Source organism: Cnephaeus nilssonii, assembly GCF_951640355.1.
Source record: "Cnephaeus nilssonii genome assembly, chromosome: 6".
Classification (NCBI taxonomy): Eukaryota; Metazoa; Chordata; class Mammalia; order Chiroptera; family Vespertilionidae; genus Cnephaeus; species Cnephaeus nilssonii.
Window position 1 is genome coordinate 54590900 of NC_137077.1, and position 24459 is coordinate 54615358.

Consider the following 24459-nt stretch of genomic DNA (forward strand, 5'->3'; position numbering starts at 1 on the left):
ACTGGGGATCTAGCCCGCAGCCCCCGCATTTGCCCTAGACTGGAATCGAACCCGGGACCCTGATTCAGTTCGCCACTCTATCCACTGAGCCAAACCAGCTAGGGCTTTACAATTTTTATTTTATTTTAATTAAAAAAATATTTTTATTGATTGCGGAAGGGAAGGGAGAGAGATAGATAGAAACATTAACGATGAGAATCACCCTTGGGCTGCCTCCTGCACGATCCCAGGCCCCCAAACCCGCAACCCAGGCATGTGTCCAGACTGGGAATCTAACCGTAACCTCCTGGTTCCTTGGTTGACGCTCAACCACTAAGCCACACCAACTGGGCATGATTCCTTTCTCAATCACTCATGTGCTTCCTTGTATAAAACAACTTATTGCCAAACTCTTAGCCTTTTCACTTCCCCTCAATCTGACTTTTCCCCTACACATGCTCCCTCCCAGTCACTTTAATGAGATTGTCTGGTTCTATGTGAGCTGCAGACTGATATTAAATCAATATTTAATAGTTCAGCCGAAACCGGTTTGGCTCAGTGGATAGAGCGTCGGGCCTGCGGACTCAAGGGTCCAGGTTCGATTCCCGTCAAGGGCATGTACCTAGGTTGCGCGCACATCCCCTGTGTGGGGTGTGTGCAGGAGGCGGCTGATGGATGTTTCTCTCTCATCGATGTTTCTAGCTCTCTATCCCTCTCCCTTCCTCTCTGTAAAAAATCAATAAAATATAAAAAAAATAGTTCAGTTCTTTCTTTATTAATGGATATCTACACTAATTTCCATTGTATCACTACAGTCAATTTATGGTAACTCTCAACCCTAATTCTGATGAACTTGGAGAGTCGGTCATTGTGAACAGACGCTGTCAAAAGAGTGCAACCAAAGGTTAGGAGGTTTCCTTCCCCGCCCTCGCGGCGTTAGAGGATTAAAGTGCACCGGCCCCTACGCGAAAACGCCGCCACCAAGCGAGTGGCTGCTCTCGGCACAGCTCCGCGGTCCCTTCCTCTCTACGATCCTCTTTCCGGCTTCCTGGTGTTGCATGATGGGAGAAATAGTCTACTTCCCCCAGCGGTGCGCGGGAACGGCCTAGTTCAGAACTCCATTTCCCGGCGTGCCTCTGGCCGATCTCTCCGCCCACAGGCGAGAGGCCGGTTCCGCTTGCATCAGCGTGGGGTCCGCGGCGAAATGAGACTGTTCGTGAGCGAGGGCGCCCCGGGGACACTGCCCGTGCTGGCCGCGGCTGGGAGGGCCCAGGGCCGGGCGCAGCTGCTCATCAGCACCGTGGGCCCTGAAGGTAGTCGGGCTGGTGCTGGTGGGCGGTGGGTGAGGGGGGCGGGCCGAAGCACGCCGGACTCCCGGTCGGCAGTCTCCTTCCCCAATCCCCAACCCCTACCACTCGTTCCCGTCTACCTCCTGCCCCATTATCCTTCGTCACTCCATCCCCTCTTCCTTCCCAGTCACATCTTTCATCTATCACACCCCCCTCCCCCGCCGACACACACACGAGTCACTCGCATTACAACCCCCCCCCCCCCCAGACACGTTTTTTGTTCCTAGGAAACCCTGCGCCCCTCTCCACACAGACACACTCACATATGCACTCCTGTCGGTTTACCTGTTTTCATTCCCAGCCAGCTGTTTGGGTGACTCCTAAGCAGTTCTGTTGCCAGTCTTCCCAGTTCTGTTAATTTTGTTCTTCCCCTGTTATCTCGGGTCGTTCTCAGATAATCCCAGTTTCAATTGTTCCAGTTCTTGGCTGCTGCGCTATCCCAGCTCCGCCACCTCCTCTCCGCAGTACCCATCTGTTGTTTCCAGCTGGCGGTCTCAGCTCGACACTGCTGGTCTCCCCAGCTCATTCTGGACCCACCCCCTTTCAGTGGTCCCGTCTTAGAAGCTCTGGATTGAGACTGCCCGTCTTTTCCCCTAAACAATGTGAAGTTGTCCTTCTAAGTTGACAAAGAATTTTGTTTCTTCTTCCTGTTTTCCACGCATTTTTCTCTCTCTCTCATCAGAGTGTGTGGTCCCATTCCTGACCCGGCCTAAGATCCCTGTCTTGCAGCTGGATAGTGGCAACTACCTCTTCTCCACTAACGCAATCTGCCGGTCAGTATTGGTACTTGATGCAGGGAGGTGACTAAATCACATCAGAGCTTACTGTCCTCTGTGTGGCCCGTTTCACTGTGGAGTGAGAATGGGCCCCTCTAATTCCGCCTTCTGTTGTTCTTTCTCTGGCAGATACTTCTTTCTGTTATCTGGCTCAGAGCAAGATGACCTCACCAACCAGTGGCTGGAATGGGAAGCAACAGAACTGCAGGTGGTACTGAGACATGGGGGATGGCAGGCAGGCCCTTGCTCTGCCTGGCCATTCTGACCTGTGTCCCCCCACATTTTAGCCAGCTTTGTCTGCTGCCCTGTACTATTTGGTGGTCCAAGGCAAGAAGGGGGAAGATGTTCTTGGCCCCATTCGGAGAGCCCTGACTCACATTGACCACAGCTTGAGTCGTCGGAGCTGTCCTTTCCTGGCTGGGGTAAGTTGGGCCTTGAGGTGGGGATTGGGGAAGCTGTGTGGTATAAGAATTAAGAAGGAAGACAGTATTCAGAGTGTTCAAACCCCAACACTGCCATCTTCTAGCAGTGTAACCTTGAAAAAAATTAAACTTTCTAATTCTTTTTTTCATCTTTGAAATGGGTAATATTGGTACATACCTCATTGGGTTGTTGTGAGGATTAAGTGAGATAATTTAAAACGCTTAATAGAGTGCTCAACCTGTAGTAAGTGCTTAGGAAGTGTTAGATATTTTTACTACTTTTGAGAAGAAATTGAATATCTCACCTGTGTACCTTTTTCTTTTCTTTCTCCGACCAAGGAGACAGAATCTGTAGCTGACATTGTTTTGTGGGGAGCCCTGTATCCATTACTCCAAGACCCAGCCTACCTCCCTGGTGAGCACTGAGCTTATCACTTTATTCCCAGCCCCAACCGCAGAAGCTTGGTGTAGGGGTTACAGAATGGGCAGTATATTGCATATAGGTACCCACTATGAGGTGTAGCTTGACATGGAAGCTATAGCAGAAAGATGGTAAAGGGAATGGGAAAGCAACTGGAGAAATTTCACGAAGAAGGAAAAGAGGCCCACTCATCCGGCCTTTCCTGGTCTTGCTGATTCCCTCTTTTCTCCCAAATCCGCAGAAGAACTGGGTGCCCTGCACAGCTGGTTCCAGACACTGAGTTCTCAGGAGCCATGCCAGCGAGCTGCAGAGACTGTGTTGAAGAAGCAGGGTATCCTGGCCCTCCGCCCCTACCTCCAAAAGCAGCTCCAGCCCAGCTTCCTTGAAGGGAGGGCTGTCAGCAATGAGCCTGAGGTTTGGAAAAGAACAGAGGGGTCCCCACAGAGCCTTGGTGCCTAAAGGGTGGGGTGGTTTGGAGAGGGACTTGGAGCATGGGCACTACCTCTTAGTGTTGTTGGGCGAGTTTCTTTACTCCATGGGCCCTCCTCACCTGGTGAGGGATTCTATCCACTCTTCATAGGAGGAGGAGCTGGCCACCCTATCTGAGGAGGAGATCGCCATGGCTGTAACTGCTTGGGAGAAGGGCCTGGGGAACTTGCCTCCCCTTCGGCCAAAGCAGAAACCAGTGTGAGTAGGCACAGATGAGTGGGGCTTGTTTTCTTCAATGGAAGTTGTTGATAAAATCAACACCTGCCTGCCAGGTCCCCTCTGCTGCTGACTTCTTTCATTTTCCATCCTTTCCTTTTTATTCTCAGATCCCTATCTCTCTTTTTATTGTTGACACTATCTTTTTTTAAAGTTTATTCTCTCTTGGTTTGTAATTTTGGACACTCTCCATCAGTCCCACCAGCACCCGTGTTTCAGTTATTCTTTATCTACAGATACCACCTAAATCTGTTTTTTCCAGTCCAGATCTCTACTCTGAGCTCAACATATTTGTCAGACTGAATCCTCCATCTCCACAGGCATTGCAAACTTAGCATGTGCAAAAGCAAACCAGTTATCTTCCCTGTCAGCTTCCCTCCTTTATTTTCATGTACTTTAGCGATTGACACCCCCAACCCCCACTTAAAAATCTAAGCCAGAAATTTTGGTGTTATCTGTACTCTTTTCTCATCCCCTCCTCCTGTATCACTTATTCCATTACCAAGTCATTGATTCTAACTCCTAAGTAGTCCTTGAATCAATCCCTTCTCTCTTCTCACAGCTGCTCCCTTACATCAGACCTACCATCGCTCACATTCTCTTTCCCTGCCACCCCATATTTCACACTGTTACCAGAATGAGTACTTAAAACTGCACGTATTATCTCACCCTCCTTTTTTGAATTCTACAGATGGTTCCTTTGTGTAGTTCACAAGACCATTCAGGATCTAGCCCCTGCCTGAGGCTTCATATTCTGTCACTGTCCTACTACACTGAGATAATATACTCACACATACACAGCTTTTCCATCAAAATGAAATATTTGTAGTCCCAAACTTGTCATCCGATAAAGATTTGAGTGTCTACTCCTTGCTAGGCCCCATGTGCTGGATCTACAGGAGGGAGCAAAACAGATAAGACTTCTGCTGTCATGGAACTTTGAGTCTAGAAAAGTAGATAGGTATTTTAAAAACTCATACAAATGTATAGTCACACATTTTAATAAGTCCTATGAAGGGAAAGAACAGGATGACAGGAGACTAAATATCACAGGAGATTAACCTATAGGCTTCTCTGGAAAATTGACATCTGAACTGAGACTTGCAAGATGAGTAGGAATTAGTCAGGCAGGGGTAAGGCTATGGGGAAGGGTGTCTCGGAGAGGAAACATGTGCAAGATGGCCTGAGAAGTAAGAGAGTTTGGCTTTTTTAAAGGAATTGCTAAAAGGTCAGTGGCTGGAGGCTAGACAGTCAAGGGGCAGATAGGTCAAGATGTGTTTTGAGAGGAAGGCAGGCCGACATCATACTGTATCACCTTGGTGTCATTGCACATGCTATTCCTTCTCCCTGGAATGTCTGTATCCTACCTAACGGGTGTACAGTCATTCCTTGAGAGCCTAATTTTACCATTTCCTTCTCTACAAGCTTGAGTGCTTCATTCTCTGGAAACTCCCATTGTCCAAATATATTGTAATTATCTCTTTTCATGACTATGTCCTCTGATCTGTCAGCTTCTTGAAGGTAGAGGCTCTCTCTTTGTGTCCCAGTTTCTAGTAGATACTGATAAAATTTGAATAAGTTAATGAAGAAAGTCCATCCTTTGTTCATTTTGAGTAGTTCTTCAGTACCTACTGTGGACAGTTTAGTACTAAGCCCTTTGCAGGTAATAAAGAATAGGAGATAGACTTTCTCAGGTGTTTATACAGGCTAACATGTTTAAATGCATATGTAGAGGAGGAGACAATTGGTATTAAAGACCCTATTACCGCCCTGGCCTGCATTGCTCAGTAGTTAGAGCATCTGCCTGCTCACCAGAGGGTCTCCAGTTCGATTCCTCATCAAGGGCACATACCTGAGTTGCAGGTCCAATCCCCACCCCAGTCAGGATGTGTGCGGGAGGCAACCAGTCAATGTGTCTCTCTCACATTGATGTTTCTCTCTCTCTTTTTCTCTCCCCCCTTCTACTCTCTCTAGAAATCAATGGAAAAAATATCCTCACTCCTTGGGTGAGAATTTAAAAAGAAAGACCCTATAGCCAAACCAAACTGTCTTCTGTGCCTTTCCTTCTGACCGAAAGACACCCCTAGTGCCTTGATCAGGCAAATTCCTACCCATTCCTGAGGCCCAACTCAGGTATTCTGCCTCTGTGAAGTCTCTCTCTCTCTCTCTCTCTCTCTCTCTCTCTCTCTCTCTCTCTCTTTTTAAAATATATTTTTATTGATTTCAGGGAGAGGGAGAAAGCGAGAGAAATATCAATGATGAGAGATAATCGTTGATTGGCTGCCTCCTGCACACCTTCTACCAGGGATTGAGCTCACAACCCGAGCATGGGCCCTCGCTGGGAATTGAGCCATGACCTTCTAGTTCAGGGGTCCTCAAACTTTTTAAACAGGGGGCCAGTTCACTGTCCCTCAGACCGTTGGAGGGCCGGACTATAGTTTAAAAAAAACTATGAACAAATTCCTATGCACACTGCACATATCTTATTTTGAAGTAAAAAAACAAAACGGCAAAAACACCCACATGTGGCCCGCGGGCCGTAGTTTGAGGACGCCTGTTCTAGTTCATAGGTTGACAGTCAACCACTGAGCCACACCGGCCAGGCTGAGAAGTCTCTTAATCTTAGGCTGGAGTGTATGTTTGCCTTCCTTGAAGCTCCTTTAATACTTTGTACCTCTCATTGCACTGATTCCATCGTGGCAGTTATGTGATAGACTGTAACCCCCTAGAGGGTAGAACCCCATACATACCTTCCTATCTGCCACAAAGTTACAGGGTAACACAAAAGGAACACAGTGGTGTGCTACTAAGTGCCCAGGGGCTTGGGACACAGGGATGACTGGATGGAAGGCCAGTCATTAATGAAGGAAGGCTTCCCTGAAGGAACTGATTTCAAAACTGGATTTCAGTGTCCAGTGATTGAGAATGATCAGAAAGACAAAAAGTCCCCGGTGAGGTGTCAGTGCTGAGAAGGGGAATGGATACATGATGTGCACAGCTGAGCTGTCAAGGATGAACCCTAAAAAGAGAATAGTGGATTGAGTGGCTTCAGACAGCAGCTTGAGTGATGTGACTAGGAATGATCCTGGAGAAGTGGGGAGGAGAGGGTGGTTATGAATGCTGGCTTGAGTCAGGCCATGAGGAAGCGACCAACATGGGTTAGGGAGAGGAGTCAGGGGTGGTAGGTTGTAAGGATTTCAGGTAGTGACTAGAGGTAATATTAACATAGCATCTGGGAAGAAGGAAAGAGGTCAGCACTGGGGAAATTCTTGGTAGGCATTGGAGTTTGGAGTAGTGAGTGATGGTGACTGGACAAAGCCTCAGCAGAGTTTTGTCAGTATCTGGGAAGTTGGAGCCTGAGAGTGAGCTAATGGAGGAGAAGCAGTCAGAGGAGTCCTGAGTGTTGGAATACGGCTGTGTAGGAGCAGTACACAAGGCTTGCTCACTGGGCAGGGCGCTGTCCTTGCTTCTGTAGGGAATCGCAGGGCTTTTGGGGGAGTTTAGTCCTGTGCGTTCATTTGAAGGAAGACTTCAGGTGTACATGACCGTCTGACGTAGACTAGATCTGTGTCTGGGTATCTGGTGCACTTGCGGTCCCTCTTGGCCCTTGCGTCTCCTCCATGACCTGTTCTCTTCCTTCCTCACCAGGTTGCCTGTGGCTGGGGAAAGGAATGTGCTCATCACCAGCGCCCTTCCTTATGTCAACAATGTCCCCCATCTTGGAAACATCATTGGTTGCGTGCTCAGTGCTGATGTCTTTGCCAGGTGGAGCTAACTGCTGTAGGGAAGACCTGAGGGAGCCGTGGGTCCCAAGGAATAGGATGCCCCAAGGGTGGAGGCTGGGGGGGTCCAAGGGACATGGGGAGCGGCTGATCATCATATTCTCTTCCAGGTACTCCCGCCTCCGCCAGTGGAACACCCTCTATCTGTGTGGGACAGATGAGTACGGTACAGCGACAGAGACCAAGGCTATGGAGGAGGGTCTCACCCCCCAGGAGATCTGTGACAAGTACCATGCCATCCATGCTGACATTTACCGCTGGTTTAATATCTCCTTTGATATTTTTGGTCGCACCACCACTTCACAACAGACGGAGTAAGTTTCCTCTGATCAGGAGAAATGGAGGGTGAAGGCTGGGGCTGGGGACCGTGAGAATATCCTGGAGACAGAGGAACCAAGATGGTTGTCTAGGCAATCCCCCTAAATTTAGGACATGAATATTGCCCTGAAATGTATTCCAAGCCTTATTAAGGAGATTCAGTGTGGTCAGGTTCTGAAGGAGCAAGTAAGGGAGGTAAGAGGCAGGATGGAGGCTTGTGGGAAGTATACCTTTCCGCTACCACTTCCCTTCCTTTCCCTTCCCTTCCCTGGCTGCCACAGAGTCTGAGCACATTCCTTCCCACTCCTGTGGGTGTTTATAGCAAATAGGCTCTTTCTTCTTTTGCCTGGTAATTCATTCCTATAAAACCTCTACATGGTAGACAGGCTGTCAGCTAATAGTGCTGTGTGGTTTAATAGTTGGACTGATTTAATTTTTAGGACACAGTACTATTCTTTTGGAGATTTTTGTTAATGAAGAATACAAAACAAAGCCTGTATTTGACAAATTCTAAAATGTCAAGGGAAGAGATTGTATGAGGAGTTGAAGAATATGTGTAAGGTGTCTGGGGCCATTCAGTCAAACTCCCTAAAGATGACTAGATGAATTTTGCCTTGAAGTGTCTTCTGCCTGATTTCTTTGGCATTTGGACTGAATGAGTTTGGGTCCTTGGGTAGAGTAGCAGGAGGGAGGGTTGCACCCCTTCTTCTGACTTCTCTGACCTGTCCCTCCCCTGTCCCTTGCTCACCTCACCAGAATCACACAGGACATCTTTCAGCGATTGTGGAACCGAGGTTTTGTGCTGCAAGATACTGTGGAGCAACTGCGGTGTGAGCGTTGTTCCCGCTTCCTGGCTGACCGCTTTGTGGAGGGTGTGTGTCCCTTCTGTGGCTATGAGGAGGCCCGGGGTGACCAGTGTGACAAGTGTGGCAAGCTCATCAATGCCATAGAGCTCAAGGTGAGGGGAAGGTCTCATAGGAGCCCAGAAGGAGACAATCTCTATTCTTTGTTTTTTTAATTAATTAATTGATTTTAGAAAGAGAAGGGGGGGGGGGCGCCGGAGAGAAACATTGATTTATTTTCCCACTTATTTATGCATTCATTGGTTGATTCTTGTATGTGCCCTGACGGGATCAAACCTTGGGGTATCAGGATGATGCTCTAACCAGCTGAGTTATTTGGCCAGGGCAACAATCTCCATTAAGGGATTCCCAATCTTGTCCCACTCAGGATTTTTGTTTTAGCATTCAAGACCTTTGACCAGTGGTTCTTTCTACTCCATCCCAGCAACTCATCATTCAGCTCGTTAGATAATTACTAAATGAACATTTACTATGTGCTTAACATTGTGCTAGGAAATTGAATTTATATTTCTCTACTTTTGCTTCTGTTTCAGACCACCTTCTATAAATACTGTCTCCTCTTCTCCATGTTTACTCATTTGTTACTTTATTCATTCTTTTTTTTTATTATTGATTTCAGAGAGGAAAGGAGAGGGAGAGAAAGAAACATCAATGATGAGAGAGAACCATTGATTAGCTGCCTCCTGCACACCCCACACCGGGGATCAAGCCTGCAACCCAGGCATGTGCCCTGACCAGGAATTGAACCCTGACCTCCTGGCTCATAGGTCGATGCTCAACCACTGAACCATGCTGGCTGGGCTATTCATTCTTTCAACAACTTTTTTTTGGTTCTTATAATAGGGCAGTCACAGTTCTAGGTGCTCAGGATGTGGCAGTGAACAAGACAGACTTTTTTAGTGTGGGGAGGAGACTAAAGACAACATAATTATGGAATAAACTGCCGGGAAGATGTGATAGAGCGGTTTTGGGGGAAGGTAGGTGATTAGGGAAGGCATCTCAAAGGAGGTAACATTTGAACTGAGAGTTTAACTGAAGAATGAGAGGGAGCAAGCCAGGCTATGAGAGTGAGGTTAAGAGTGTGACAAGCAGAGGGGCGCGGAAATGCAAAGGCTTAAAAGGCGGAATTGAAAAGGCCAGTACAGCTGTAGCATAGTGAATGAGGGAGGGTGGACTGAGATGAGGTCAGGTTACCAGGGCCTACTAAGCCATTGTGGGAGTTGAATGGCAAGCTGCTCTGTGCAAAATGGATGGGAGGGAAGCATGAAAGTTTGGAGACTAGAGTGGTAGCACCAAAACGCGATGATGTTTCTCCAACTAGGTTAATAGCAGTAGAAATGGGGATGGGAGAAGAACCTTGAGATATGTTGTGGAGCCAGACTGTAGAATTGGATAGACTGGAATTCTGGGTGATGGGAAAATCAAGGAAATGATGACTTTTAAGTTTTTGGCTTGAGCTGCTACGAACATGGGCGTGATTAGATGAAAAACAGGCCTTCTGGTGGAATCTATTTGGGTTTGTTAAATTTGAGATTCCTTGCCCTGCCCGGTGTGGTTAGAGCATCGGCCAGAGCACTGAAGGATCACGGATTTGATTCCTGGTCAAGGGCACATACCTGGGTTTGCAGGTTCGATCCCGGCCCCAGTTGGGGCGCGTGTGGGAGGCAACCGATCAATGTGTGTCTCTCATATTGATGTTTCTCTCCCCCCTTCCCTCCCTCCCACTCTCTCTAAAAATCAATGAAAGAAATATCCTCAGGTGAGGATTAACAACAACAATAACAAATTGAGCTGCCTCCTAGACACCCAAGGAGAGGTGAGGTAGACAGTTTGATAGAGGCATGTGGAGTTCGTAATTTCTCACCTCCAAAAATTTAGATCAAAACTTATTTGGAAGCTTTCACTGATTAGCCCCACCTAACTGTTAACTCCTTTAGTCATCACCCTTCTGGGTTTGTATTGTCAACTTGTACCATGAGAATAAGTATTTCTTGACATTTTGCTTTGTATAGGTCTGCACTTGTTTCCCATGCCCCCTCTCCCTAACTTGATTGTAACTTCCTTAGGAGAGGAGCCGTGTGTCTTCTCTTCCATCATTCCTGCCTCTCCTTACACAGCTGCATATAGTGTCGTGCTCTGAGAATGCTTATCCTGTTCTCTGGAGTGATAGGACAGAAACATGAAACTCTGAGTAACAGATGTTATGCCACGTGGACCTGAGTCTCCCAAGTTCACAGAAGGCCCAAGTAGCTGATGAGTTGGCTGGGTGTGAGCATGAAGCTAAGCTAGATGGCACACTGGGGAGCTCATCCCTTTGTGCCTCTCCCCTTGCCTGGACAGCTCCGCATGACCTGCAGGCCTGATCCTGACTCTCATCTTGGGTCACACTTTCTCTTTCTCTTGAATTTTCCTTCACAGAAGCCTCAGTGTAAAGTCTGCCGATCGTGCCCTGTGGTGAGATCCTCGCGGCACCTGTTTCTGGACTTGCCCAAGGTAAGTGGGCCTTTCCCTCAACTTGGTCTGCATGGCCTTTTCTGCCCCCTCAGCCTCAGCCACATCTATACCAAATTACTCGCAAATGTTTTTAATTTCCGTTTTAAAGTTATACATTATGAAAATACATAACAAGTGAATGGGCCCAAAGTGAAAGGCCCAGGCCCACTAAACCCCAGGCCTGCTTACCAGAGGTATTTTACTGCTGTCATTTTCCTTTGTGCCTATTCAGAAATATTGTATGCATGTGAATGAACTGTACATATATGTCTTCTGTACTCTTAAATATTTCTTTTTTTTTTTTTTTTAATACGTTTTTATTGATTTTAGAGGGAGTGGAAGGGAGAGGGAGAGAGAAATAGAAACATCAATGATGAGAGAGAATCACTGATCGGCTGCCTCCTGAATGCCCTCTACTGGGGATCTAGCTTGCAACCCAGGCATGTGCCCTGACTAGGAATCAAACCATGACCTCCTGGTTCATAAGTCGATGCTCAACCACTGAGCCACACCAGCTAGACTACATTTAGTTTTTTATATCTCTTTAGTTTCCTTTCATCTGAAACAGTTCCCCAGCCTTTCTTTATCTTTTATGACAGGGGTGGGGAACATCCGGCCTGCAGGCTGTATAAGACCCAAGAAATCATTTAGTCTGGCCCTGCCAAGGCATTAGGGGTGAGTTATTAAATGTTTGGCCAAATATAGCAGGCTAATTTTAAGTTGATAATTTTGTATGGCCCACAAATGATTTTATAAATATCCAAATGGTCCTTGGCAGAAAAATGATTTGTCACCCCTGACCTAATAGGATGTTCTGGAAATCATTCCATATCACTTCATAGCAATCATCATTATTTAGTTGTTGTTTTTTTATTTCTATTTTTGTTAATCCTCACTTGAGGATATTTTTTTCATTGATTTTTAGAGAGAGTGGAAGGGAGGGGGAGAGACAGAAACATTGATATGAGAGAGACACATAGACTTGTTGCCTCCTGCATGCACCCTGACCAGAGCTGGGGATTGAGCCTGCAACTGAGGTATGTGCCCTTGACCGGAATCAAACCTGGGACACTTCAATTTGTATGCTGACACTTAGCCACTGAGCCATACCGGCTAGGGCAGTTGTTGTTTGTTTAAACAGCTACATACAACTACATTTGTGTGGGTTCCATAGTTTATATAACCAGTTTTCTGTGTTCTCCATTTAGGTAGTTTCCAGTACAGCAGGTCCTTGAATAATGTTGTTTTGTTCAATGTTGTTTTGTTATAAGGTTGATTAGATGCGGTAGGAACTTAACTCTTGTTTATATCAATTAGCTTGTGGTAAAAATTGGTTTTGGTATATGTCATTTCACTTAAAGCTGCAGAACCTATCGGCGTTAAGTGAGGGCTTACTGTATTTTGCAATTGCAAATGATGTTGCAGTAGATAAATGTTCGACCAAATATAACAAGCAAATTTTTTTTGTATTATATCGTCAGGATAATTTCCTTAAAAGTGATCACTTGCTGTGTCAAGGGTAAATGCATATGTAGTTTATTGTCAAATTTTCTTTAATAGGTGTTGTTCCATGTTTGCATTCCCATCAGCAATCTGTGAGTGCTGTTTCCTCATAGCCTTACCAATAGAGTATATTGTCAGGCTTTGGAAATTGTGGTATTTAATTGGATGAGTCACATAAACCATCCATTAAAAAAGTTTACTTTTGTTTTTCTGCTTACAAAAGTGATAAAAGCTTGTTTTTTCAGCTAGAAATATATGGTATAAATGTGTATATATGGGTATGTTCCCCATAATCCCATCTGAAAATAAAGTACTGATACATATTTTCCTTCAAAAATATTGTGGCCCTAGCTGATTTGGCTCAGTGAATAGAGCGTCGGCCTGCGGACTGAAGGGTCCTGGGTTTGATTCCGGTCAAGGGCATGTACCTTGGTTGCAGGCTCCTCTCTGGCCCAGGCCTTGGTCAGGGCGCGTGCAGGAGGCAACCAATTGATGTGTTTCTCTCATATCAATGTTTCTCTCTGTCTTTTCTTCTCTCCGTCAATCTTACTAAAATTCAATGGAAAAATATCCTCCAGTGAGGAGTAAAAAAAAAAAAAATTTTTCTTGGGCTTGCCCAGCCTCTGTGGCTCAGTGTTTGAGCATCTACCCATGCACCAAGAGGTCACCACTTTGATTTCTGGTCAGGGCATGTGCTTGGGTTGCAGGCTTTATCTCCAGTAGGGAGCAGGAGGAAACAGCTGGTTGATGTGTCTCTCTTATTAATGTTTCCATCTCTCTTCCTCTCTCTCTCTATAATCAATAAAAAATATATTTTAAAAAATTTCTGGGCTTATGTTAGTCTATGTGTTGATATTTATTATTTATTTTTATTTCTTTTATTGATTTCAGAGAGGAAGGGAGAAGGAGAGAGAGATAGAAACATCAATGATGAGAGAGAATCTTTGATTGGCTGCCTCCTGCACGCCCCCTACTGGGGATCGAGCCCGAAACCCAGGCATGTGCCCTTGGTCAGAATTGAACCTGGGACCCTTCAGTGTGTAGGCTGACGCTCTATCCACTGAGCCAAGCCGGCTGATACTTATTTTTATAGTAATAGAATTATACTCTATATTGTTTTGTAGTTTGCTTAATTGAATTAGTAATGAATCTTGGAAATCTATACATGTCAATTACATATAGGTCTACCTTACCCTTTTTAATGGCCTTATGAGTATTTTATTGTATCAATGCACCATATTTTCTTTAGTTTTAATTTTTTGCTATGATGAACAGTGCACTTCTTTATATACACATCTATACACTCTTGTGTGAATATTTCCATTGAAAAAATTTCTAGAAGTGGAATTGCTATGTCAAAGTCATGAGTCTTTTAATTTTAATATATCGCCAGACTAGTCCAAAAAGTTTGTACGTATTTACCCTTATGCAAACTGTATGAGGCTTTTCTAAGTCAGCCTTCTGTCTCTGCCTTCTCAGCTGGAAGACCGACTGGAGGAATGGTTGGGAAAGACTTTGCCTGGCAGTGACTGGACACCCAATGCCCGGTTCATCATTCGTTCTTGGCTTCGGGATGGCCTCAAGCCACGCTGCATAACTCGAGACCTCAAATGGGGAACCCCTGTACCCTTAGAAGGTTTTGAGGATAAGGTAAGAATCCTATGCTTTACTCATATCTCTTATTATTCAGCCTTGAGACCCTGGGCTAACATAATACATTGTTGACTATGTCTTGTTTGACTGGGTTTCCCAATTTAAAAAAAAAATGAATTTATTGCCAAAACCGGTTTGGCTCAGTGGATAGAGCGTCGGCCTGCAGACTGCAGGGTCACGGGTTTGATTCCGGTCAAGGGCATGTACCTTGGTTGCGGGCACATCCCCGGTAGGGGGTGTGCAGGAGGCAGCTGATCGATGTTTCTCTCTCATCGATGTTTCTAACTGTCTATCCCTCTCCCTTCCCCTCTGTAAAAAAATCAATAAAATATATTTTAAAAAAATGAATTTATTGGGGTTCCATAGGTCAATAAAATTATATAGGTATCAAGTGTATTCGCAATGTTTTTTTTATCCTACCGTGTCTCTCTCCAGGTATTCTATGTCTGGTTTGATGCCACATTTGGATACATATCCATCACTGCCAACTACACAGACCAATGGGAGAGATGGTGGAAGAACCCAGAGCAAGTAAGCAGTTCTTGGTTAGCCTGCCTATGGGGAGGGTGCATGTGTATATGTGCGTTGATGGGGGTAGGATTGGGTATTTGCTCTTTCTGCGGTCTTTGAAGGACTCAGGAGCTCTGTCTTCCAACTATATTCTGTAGGTGAACCTCTACCAGTTCATGGCCAAAGACAATGTTCCCTTTCACGGGTTAGTCTTTCCTTGTTCAGCCCTAGGAGCTGAGGACAACTACACCTTGGTCAGCCATCTCATTGCTACAGGTACCCTGGAAGACTGGACTAGGAATATTCCTAGGGAATGAGGGCTGAGGCGATACTTGGAAGGTTTTGGAAAGGTGCTAGGTCTTGAGTTAGGAGTTGAGATGAGATAGGAAATAATTTGAACATGAGAACTCAACCTAGAAGGAAACAAGAACCTGAAGAAAACAAGAGTCAAAAGCTAAAACTTTGTAATGAATAGAAGCAAACGGGGGGAAGGCCCAAATGGAGAGGCAGGATCTCCCAAGTTCGATTCAGGCCAGCTACTCAAAAAGTATTGCTGGACACCCATAGTTGAGTTCAAAGGAGAGTCAGTAGGTCAGAGAGGGAAGAAAGTGATTTGAGCAGATGGTTCTCATTCATTCTCTTTCTCTGTCCAGAGTATCTGAATTATGAGGATGGGAAATTCTCTAAGAGCCGGGGTGTAGGAGTGTTTGGGGACATGGCCCAGGACACAGGGATTCCTGCTGACATCTGGCGCTTCTACCTGTTATACATTCGGCCTGAGGGCCAGGACAGTGCCTTCTCCTGGACAGATATGTTACTGAAGAATAATTCTGAGCTGCTAAACAACCTGGGAAACTTCGTCAATAGGTAGGACTTGGTGAGGGATCAGTCAGTAGATGAACTGGGCTGGTGCTAACTCTGCTCTATGAAGTGGGAGAGATGGGAATGAAGAGATGCCTAGTGAATGGGCAGGAGGCTGGGAGGGATGGGGAGGATAATGTGGAAAGTGGATTTCTATCAATTGGGACTTGCTCCTAGAACGTAATAGGTTATGTATGCTTGGGGGAAGTTGGTTGTAGAAATGTGATTTAGCAAAGTTGGTCACAAAGTTTTGTAAATTCTTTCTTATTAATGTTCTTTGCAGAATTGGAAATGTGTTTTCCTTAAAAAAAAAAAGAAAAAGTTGCATGCATTTGAAAAGATTAACTGAGGAAAAGGTTTATTTTAGTGTAGAGGTAGGAGACTTCTGCTGTACTCTGGAGTTTTTGTTACTTGAGCTCAATTTCATTTTTGGCCCTATGTCAGCTATTCTGCAATCTAAAGAAATATCCTCAATGTTTACCTACCCTTTCAGGTTTGGTCATTAATCACATTTAACAGATAGTCCCTATTAGAGTATTTGATAGCAATTTACATATATTTCAATTTGATTATTCTGAGTGTTGATTTTTAAAAATAAAACGAACAGTTGCTTAACTTTATCAGGTTTCTTTAAACAAGGGATAATGTATGTGAAATGTCTGTTATGTGCAGTTGCATTCTTAGGGGAGAGAATAAAAAATTGCTTTGTTAAGCTTTGCCTTCCAGCTTGAAGGAGCCAGGAAGTATCAGTTCTGAAAGAATGTAGAATTAAGAAAATCGGGTCAAATTTCTATACGGAGACTGGGAAATTACTCTTTTTTTCTCTCCCCTCTCTTTCCCTTACTCCTATCAAGAGCTGGTATGTTTGTGTCTAAGTTTTTTGGGGGTTATGTGCCCGAGATGGTGCTTACCTCTGATGATCAGCGCCTGCTGGCCCATGTCACCCTGGAGCTCCAGCACTATCACCAGCTTCTAGAGAAGGTTCGGTAAGTAACCTACACCCGTCTCATCTGAGTGGTCTGCTGGCATGTTGAGAACCCCATACTGGTCCCTCCAGGACCTTATACTTTGGCCTGCCTCCCCTCTTCCCAGGATCCGGGATGCCTTACGCAGTATCCTCACCATCTCTCGTTATGGCAACCAGTACATTCAGGTGAATGAACCCTGGAAGCGGATTAAAGGCAACGAGGCTGACAGGTAGGTAAGGAGGTAGGGTTGGCTACAGGGATAAAGTGGTAGGCTGTGTCCTCTTAGAAATCCTAACTAATGCCTCTTTTTACCTAGGCAGCGGGCAGGGACAGTGACAGGCTTGGCGGTGAACATAGCTGCTTTGCTGTCCACCATGCTCCAGCCTTACATGCCTACGGTTAGCTCTACGATTGCGACCCAGCTGCAGCTCCCACCTCAAGCCTGTGGCATCCTGCCCACAGACTTCCTCTGTATCTTACCAGCAGGACACCAGATTGGCACAGTAGGTCTCTGAGGATCAGAAGAGCCATTGTCTCTTTTACTAGTAAAATTCCTACATTTGCCATGCAGTCTTTGGGGAGGGTCAGAGAACTTACTTTGGGCATGGGGCTTTCACAGCTATTCTCTGAAACCCTTCAGCACCCCTCCCCACTTTGCACTTAGGCTTGTTTCTGATATAAAATCCTTGGTATTGGCTCACAAGCCGTGTTATCTGTAGCCCATATTTTCTCATCGTCCTTCATGCCAGAACCCAGTACATGGTACATGAAACTGATATACAGTAGATGTTTGAAATAACACCATGGTCACTTGGTCTCCATAAGGCTAACAGGCAGTGAGCTGTGAATACAGGGTAGCCATTTCCCCTTTGACACAAGATGATCAAGTAAGTCCACCTCTAAACTTTTGCATCAACCTAGCATCGTTTAGTCTTGGGCCCTATGAATACTTTGGTTTTTCATAGTGACTGCTAGGGCTTTTCCTGGGTTCTTTACTGAAATCAGTGATACACTCAAGTTTGTAAAGCATTTAGTCCCTGAATGTCAGTGATTGGGGTTAGAGGGGCCCTCTGTATACTCTGATGGAGTTTATACCTAATCAGTGAATGATTCTGGAATTCTTTTTTTTATAGATCAGTCCCTTGTTCCAAAAATTGGAAAATGACCAGATTGAAAATTTGAGGCAGCGCTTCGGTGGGGGCCAGGTGAGAAAGCTAGACTGTGCTCTCACCCAGCAACAGCCATGGTGCCTTCTCCTAAGTGTCCCTAAGTAGTCCTCACTCATCACTCTTTCCACCTTTTGGCCCTGCTACTTCCTCACTTAAAGTTTTTCTTTCCTGTCTTAGCTAGAAGAGTCCCTGGCGTTAAAGGTAATCACTTTCCCCAAGATGTTATATAAAACTTGAAGTCGGGATATTTATGGTAGCAGGTGATAACTCTGTTATTATTCTCCAGGCAAAAGTGTCTCCCAAACCAGCAGTTGTAGAGACAGCTGGACCACAGCAGATACAAGTGCTGATGGATGAAGTGACAAAACAGGTATGAAGTTTGAATCCTATGTGGGAGACCAGAAAACTTGAATCCTACATAGGTCCTTTCTGTCTCACTATTGTTATTTCCGCGTCCCCCCCCCCCCCCCCCCCACCTCCCTCTTCTCTTAGGGCAACATTGTCCGCGAACTGAAAGCACAAAAGGCAGACAAGAACCAGGTTGCTGCAGAAGTAGCTAAACTCTTGGATCTGAAGAAGCAGTTGGCTCTAGCTGAGGGGAAACCTCTTGAAACCCCTAAAGGCAAGAAGAAAAAGTGAAAGTGAGAACTTGGCTTATAGAGAGTCACTTTAATGGATATGGACAGTAGTAAATAAATATGCAATCTCTATGTACATGCTGAGACCCTTTCTTCTTGTCTACCCAGAGCTTTCCCTCCACTGTAGGTATGGGGTTAAGGGTCACATCATTGACACTCATAAGAAGGTGGTTAGTAGCCACTTCTGGGAAAAGATGGTACTGGCTCAAGGGGGAAGTGATGGTCCCAAGTGTTCATGCTTGATGCAGATTGACCATTCGGTCAATTAGAGCTCGGCGAGTCACCTCCACTTCTCTGGTCAGACGCTCGATTTCCTGCTTGAGCCGTTCATTCTCTTCAGCTAGCTGTGCCACTTTCCTTTCATTCTCTTGTTCTTTATCCTTCATGCGTTGCTTTCCAGCCCGGGCTGGGGATTGACCACTCCGTTTCCGTTTCCTGGGTATTCCTTGGTCTTCCTCTTCTTCCTCCTGAGCCGGGGAGCTCTGACTGGAATCTGGAGAGCGAGGGCTCTGGAAGGTGCTTGTGACCTCTGCTGGTCCTGGCTCCTCAGTCAGCCAAGCCAGAGAGGCAGGGTCAAGAGTGGTGAAGGTTTTTGATTCTTCCTTCAAGGGAATGAGGAAAGGTTGGCGCTATTAGTTGAGATGGGAAAATTAGCATCCCCCCTAGCTTTATGTGTAGCATTCTCACCTCCTCATTTCCAGGGGGTGAGACATAGGCACGCCCGTTTTCATCTGAGGACAACACCTCCTGCAGGTCCTCATACCAGGCTTCCAGTTCCCAGCTGGACAGTGTCCCGAAGGAAAAAGGCAAAGACTCGGCTGCCATCGCTGCAGCTGGATCAGGCTCTGAAAAAGAATATACTTGGGATAGTGGGGGAAGGGAGGAAAGGATAGGGGGTGGAATGAGCACCACAAAGCAGTCAAACGGTTTATACTGCCATTTGGCAAGCAAACTGGTCTGCTGCCTGTTTTTGCAGTAAAGTTTTATTGGAACATGGACACATCTATTGATTTACATATTTTTTATGGCTACTCTTATGCTACAATAGTGGAGATGAATATTTTTGACAAACTGTGTGGCCCTCCATATCTAAAACATTTACTATCTGGCCCTTTAAAATTTACCAACCCCTGGTCTATAAGATATTCCCTCCTTGCTTTTGCCCAGCACTTGGAAGAAGTAAGTGCCTGGATAGACATTCTTATGGGATTGTAGTAAAAGTTAGCTGCCTGCCCTAGCTGGTTTGGCTCAGTGGATAGAGCATCGGCCCGAGGACTGAAGGATCCCGAGTTTGATTCCGGTCAAGGTCACATAGCTTGGTTGCAAGTTCCTTGGCCCTGGTTATGTGTGCGTAGGAGGCAACCAATTGATGTGTCTCTCTCACGTCGATGTTTCTGTCTCTCCCCTCTCCCTTTCACTCTCTAAAAATCAATGGAAAAATATCCTCGAGTGAAAATTAACAACAACAACAACAAAAAGTTAGCCGCCCTGAGAAACTCCATTGGTCGTTTCCAGGGGGCAATTACCACATCAGTTGTGCTCCTTTTTCCTGTGAGGAGTTCCACGGGTTAGTCTTAACTTTGATGGGGATTGAGGTGTGGTAAGACAAACCAGTTATCTTTGTTGGGGCTGACTGCTTACTCAGAGCCATCTTTTGATTAGGACATGTTTCTAAGAATAGTGATTTGGTCACTTTGTTAGGGGCAGGCCAGGTGGATGGATGTGGTCTGACAGCAAAAGTGCTCAGATGCAAACCCTCCTCTCATATCTTTAGGCGTTTTCACTTCTTAGGGTCCCAATAAACCAGTGGTTCTCAACCTTTCTAATGCCGCGACCCTTTAATACAGTTCCTCATGTTGTGGTGACCCCCAACCATAAAATTATTTTCATTGCTACTTTATAACTGTAATTTTGCTACTGTTATGAATCGTAATGTAAATATCTGTGTTTTCCGATGGTCTTAGGCGACCCTGCTGTAATTACAGTTATGAAGTAGCAACGAAAATAATTTTATGGTTGGGGGTCACCACAACATGAACTGAATTAAAGGGTCGCGGCATTAGGAAGGTTGAGAACCACTGCTAAAGGAAGGCTAAACAGCATCTCTTAGGAGTTGGTTTTGGGAAAGGGTTGGTTAACTTTACCTGCTTTCAGGTGTGGTGATGTATGAAGATACACTTCCTTCTTGAACACTGTGGGGAATCAAAGATAAATATGTTAACCATTTTTGGAAGGGGGATAGCCAGGTTCTTTTATCTCCAGCATCCTATTGATCAGTTCTTACTTCCTGTCTTATAGGGTATGGATAGTTAACAGTCCCAGTAGCCATTTTCAAGGACAGAGGAGAGCCTAATTTCCTTTATTTTTAGTTGCTGACATTTGTAGTCCTGATTGCATAATAGGAAAGCCCTGGCCATCTCAGCTTTCTCTAAATTCAAGGCAGGCTTCAAACCTGCCAAGGTAAGTAAGGACTACACTACAGGGAAGGGAACAAATCAAGTGACATTTTTCTAATTCCATTCCCACACTGATATCCTCCAAATTGTACAGTCCCAGTATAGACCTCTAACTCTGTTTTCTAACTGCTTACTTGCTGTCTCCTTTTGGATGTCTAATAGGCATCTCAGACTTCATATGTCTAAAAACAAACTCCTGCTATTCTTCCCCTTCCAAAGTTTTCCCTCTCTTGGTAAATGGCAACTCTAGTAGCTTTGTATCTTCATTGATTCCTCTCCTCTTACACCTCACAATCCAATCCAAACCACCAGCAACATTTCTTAACTCATTCTTCAGAAACCCAGAATCTAAATTCTTCTCCCCAATTCCACTGTTACTATCAAGTTACTATCTCTCTTGGGTGACTGCAGGTTTCCCAGTTTCTGCTCTGACCACCGTTCCCTGAGTCTATTCACAACATGGCAACCAGAGTGGGCCTTTTAAAACTTAAAATCAGGTCGTGCCATTCCTCTGTTCAAAATCACCAGTGACTTCTACTTTCACACATACTAAAGGCTAACATCCTTAGAGTGGCTTAGAAGAACCCACATAGTCTCTCCTTCTCTGCCCTGGATTTCTCACTGACCACTCTCCCTCTTCTCACTCTAGTCCAGCCAACTGGCCTGTTCCCTAAAGATACTCTGCGTGCTCCCACCTCAGGACCTGTTCTTACTGTCCCTTCTGGAAAGCTCTCCCGCATACCTGCATAGCTTACTGCTGCACCTCTTTCAGGTTTTTCATTTAATGGTCATTTCAGTGAGGGAATCCCTGATCACCCAATGTAAAATTAACCCTCACCCAAAGCATTCTCTACCCTTTCATTCTTTAGTTTTCTCTATGTCACTTAACTGTTTACTGTCTGCCTCCTCCCACTAAACTGTAAGCTCTGAGAGCACAATTTTTTTCTCTTATTCATGGGTGTATCCTGGGCCCAAAACTGCACATAGTAGGTGCTTGTTAGGAATGAATGGATAAATTCTCCCCAATCTCTCTTATAGGGAAGGGAGGGTGAAGCCAGAAGTAGAGCAGCAGCTGCCTATCTCTGGGGACTGTAGATGCAATATCGCCCAGAGTGTTTCTCTGCAGGACTGTCCTCCCTGGGGAGCCCTCCTTGCCTTCCAGAGCCTGGAAGGTGGCTTTCATCAGCAGTGGAGCCCCAGGCCAGAGGGCTGTAGAGCCAAACGGGACTGGCCTGATGCAATGGTTACACAGAGATTAGTTGGAGACAGGACAGGGAGAAAGAGGCAGGGACCACTCTCAGGAGAAGGACCATACACTGGGGAGACCCCAAATGACTTCCCACACTTAAGAGATACAGGATGCTCTCTTGTGCAGGAGGCCCAGGAACCTCTGGGGGAAGTAAAAAACCTATCTCCTCTCCCTGGCCATGGGCATCCTTCCTCCCAGGCTGTGTCAGTTTCCTGAAGGTGCGGAATGGCAGTCCCGTGTAAGGTTCCAGAGCCCGACTACCAACGTGGCCATGCTGGCACTGAGACGCTGCCTCCGACACGGGACTAGGGGTGGGGCTGCTGGTGGCAAAGCCAAGGCAGCGGCCTAAGCTACGGTCCAACAGGCTTCTCGACGCGGGGGTGTGTCTTGCTGCTCCGCCTCCCACCAGACTGGCCTAACGCGGAGGCCTGAGGTCAGCAACTGCAGAGAATAGAATAACTCCTGAGAGCAGCCGGGCCCCTTCGCTCCGGGCAGGGGTGAGTGCTGCGGTCGTCCGAAGGAAGCAGGGTCTGTAACACCTCTCCCGAATAAAAAATTCTCCCCATCTCTCCTTCGGACCGTCACTAACTTCATTATGGAGGGGGTGATGCCACATCCTGAAGAGATGCCCCTACTTTGAGGGGACGCGTCGCAAAGATGGAAGAGTAAAAGGTAGATGGACGGTCAGTACTCACCTCTCGCCTCAGATTCCGGCTCTGATTTTGGCTCTGTCGCTGCCACCCGTTCATCTTCAACATGATATGCACTGTGTCTTAGACTCAAGTCTCTGACCTCGGTATCCCCAAGCAGTGATCTTTTAACAGGACCTTGCCCTCCTCTCGGGGGCGGACCCAGAAGCCTACCAATCAGAAAGCGGCACGCCAGTTTTGGCCCCGCCTCATCCCTTACATCCGCCACTCAGGAGCTCCGCGGCCCCGCCCCTATCGCTCCCTCCTGCTTGGGGGTCCAGTTCTTGTTGGACCCGGAAGTGGCTCTGGGTCACGAGGCTCTACCGAGGAGGTGAGTGAGTCATGCGCGCGCGCGGAGGGGGAGAGCTAGAAGGGGGAGGGGAGGAAAGGGGGGCGGGAATGATGCAATGTTTGGCAACCCGTCTGTGCGCGCACGCGCAGGGGACTACGAGGGAGGTGGGAGGTGCGGGTGGGGGAGAGAGGAGAGAGGCGGGGCGCCAGCTCTTAGCACCCTACGGCCCCAACGGCTAGCAACCGAAGCTGCCCCTAGGCTGACGAGTGAAACCTCACTGTTGCTTGTCGTAGGAGTTCTCGGTCCGCCCACCTGGCATTAGCCCCCGTTTTACCTTCTCCATAAAGAGCTCCCATTTTCCTTGGCTCCCCTTCCTGCTAATAATGGGCACAAAGCCTTTTAAACCTTCCTTTGAAAGTTTGCATCCGTCTGCCAGGATTGTCTACATCTCGAGTCTTCTTAAAGGGGTCTGATCTTTTAGCCCCTAACTACCCAAAAAGGAGCCGAGGTACTTGAATCCCCTTGGTAGTCGTTTTCAGGTCCTTTCAGAAGAGGACCCTGAACTTGTTTTGATAAAGTTTCTAATGAGTTCTCAACATGCTAGAATTCATGTTCTTTTCCCGATGGGTCGGATTCCGTTTCCCCACTCATCTCCCCTCATGGCGCTCTGGTGCCCTTCACCAAAGACCAAGACCCGCCCTTTTCACTGTTCCAGACAGTAAGTCCTGTGACTCCCTAATGTGAGGAGCTGGGCATAGGCCTCCTGCCTCCTAGGTGTTTGGGCTACAGTAGTCTTGTTGCCTGGGATATTAAATGCACTTAAGCGCACAACTGCCTTGGACTAGGTTATCAGGAGAGGTCAGATTCTAGCTTCAGCTGCCCCTCACTTGCCCAGGGATCCCAGGCCAGCCACCTCTGTGCCTCAACTTTCTTGTTTGAAGAGGAAAAAAAAAAAAGAGTTGTAAAGGTAAAATAAGACAACTATGAACTTGGAGGCAACTTGAAAAAAAGTGAAAGGCACCATGCAAAATGCGAAATATTTTTCTTGTGCCATTAGGTAGAAAGCAGAGGCCATGTGGTGGCCTGTTACACATCCTGTCATACTTTCATGGGGACAGTGAGTTTGTCTAATTAGAAAATGTCAGAAGGCCGGTGTGATCTGACAGTGACAGGTCTTTGGTCAGGCCTGCTCTGTTGCTCCATTTCTCCATTTCCCCTCTGCAAACGGGGCTAGGGGTGGGTTGGACCAGATGCCCTCTCCTGGTTCAAAGACATGACCAGATTGTCAGTGACAGGCAGAGGTCATGTGACTTGACAGGCCGAGGTCGTGTTGTGACATGCTGACCTGGGGAGGTGGGTCAAG

General features: G+C 46.3%; 3 protein-coding genes across 3 annotated transcripts; 1 reads left to right on the forward strand and 2 right to left on the reverse strand.

The window, feature by feature from the left end:
• Nucleotides 1-1145: 1145 nt before the first annotated feature.
• On the forward strand, nt 1146-18486 carry MARS1 (methionyl-tRNA synthetase 1). Its single transcript, XM_079775908.1, has 21 exons — nt 1146-1292; nt 2011-2101; nt 2234-2312; nt 2392-2526; nt 2866-2941; nt 3189-3361; nt 3528-3634; nt 7301-7417; nt 7545-7748; nt 8509-8710; nt 11034-11108; nt 14091-14261; nt 14700-14795; nt 14933-15050; nt 15428-15641; nt 16490-16621; nt 16728-16832; nt 16920-17106; nt 17737-17808; nt 18059-18142; nt 18265-18486. The coding sequence occupies exons 1-21, from the start codon at nt 1184-1186 to the stop codon at nt 18409-18411; spliced, it is 2694 nt and encodes an 897-aa protein (XP_079632034.1). The 5' UTR covers nt 1146-1183; the 3' UTR covers nt 18412-18486.
• A 144-nt stretch (nt 18487-18630) lies between these two features.
• On the reverse strand, nt 18631-19235 carry DDIT3 (DNA damage inducible transcript 3; the record flags this gene model as incomplete). The annotated part of the gene is made up of 2 exons (XM_079775909.1): nt 18631-19012; nt 19098-19235. The coding sequence occupies 2 exons, from the start codon at nt 19233-19235 to the stop codon at nt 18644-18646; spliced, it is 507 nt and encodes a 168-aa protein (XP_079632035.1). The 3' UTR covers nt 18631-18643.
• Nucleotides 19236-20560: 1325 nt separating this feature from the next.
• LOC307102360 (DDIT3 upstream open reading frame protein) lies at nt 20561-22873 on the reverse strand (the record flags this gene model as incomplete). The annotated part of the gene is made up of 2 exons (XM_079775910.1): nt 20561-20602; nt 22811-22873. The coding sequence occupies 2 exons, from the start codon at nt 22871-22873 to the stop codon at nt 20561-20563; spliced, it is 105 nt and encodes a 34-aa protein (XP_079632036.1).
• Nucleotides 22874-24459: the final 1586 nt, after the last annotated feature.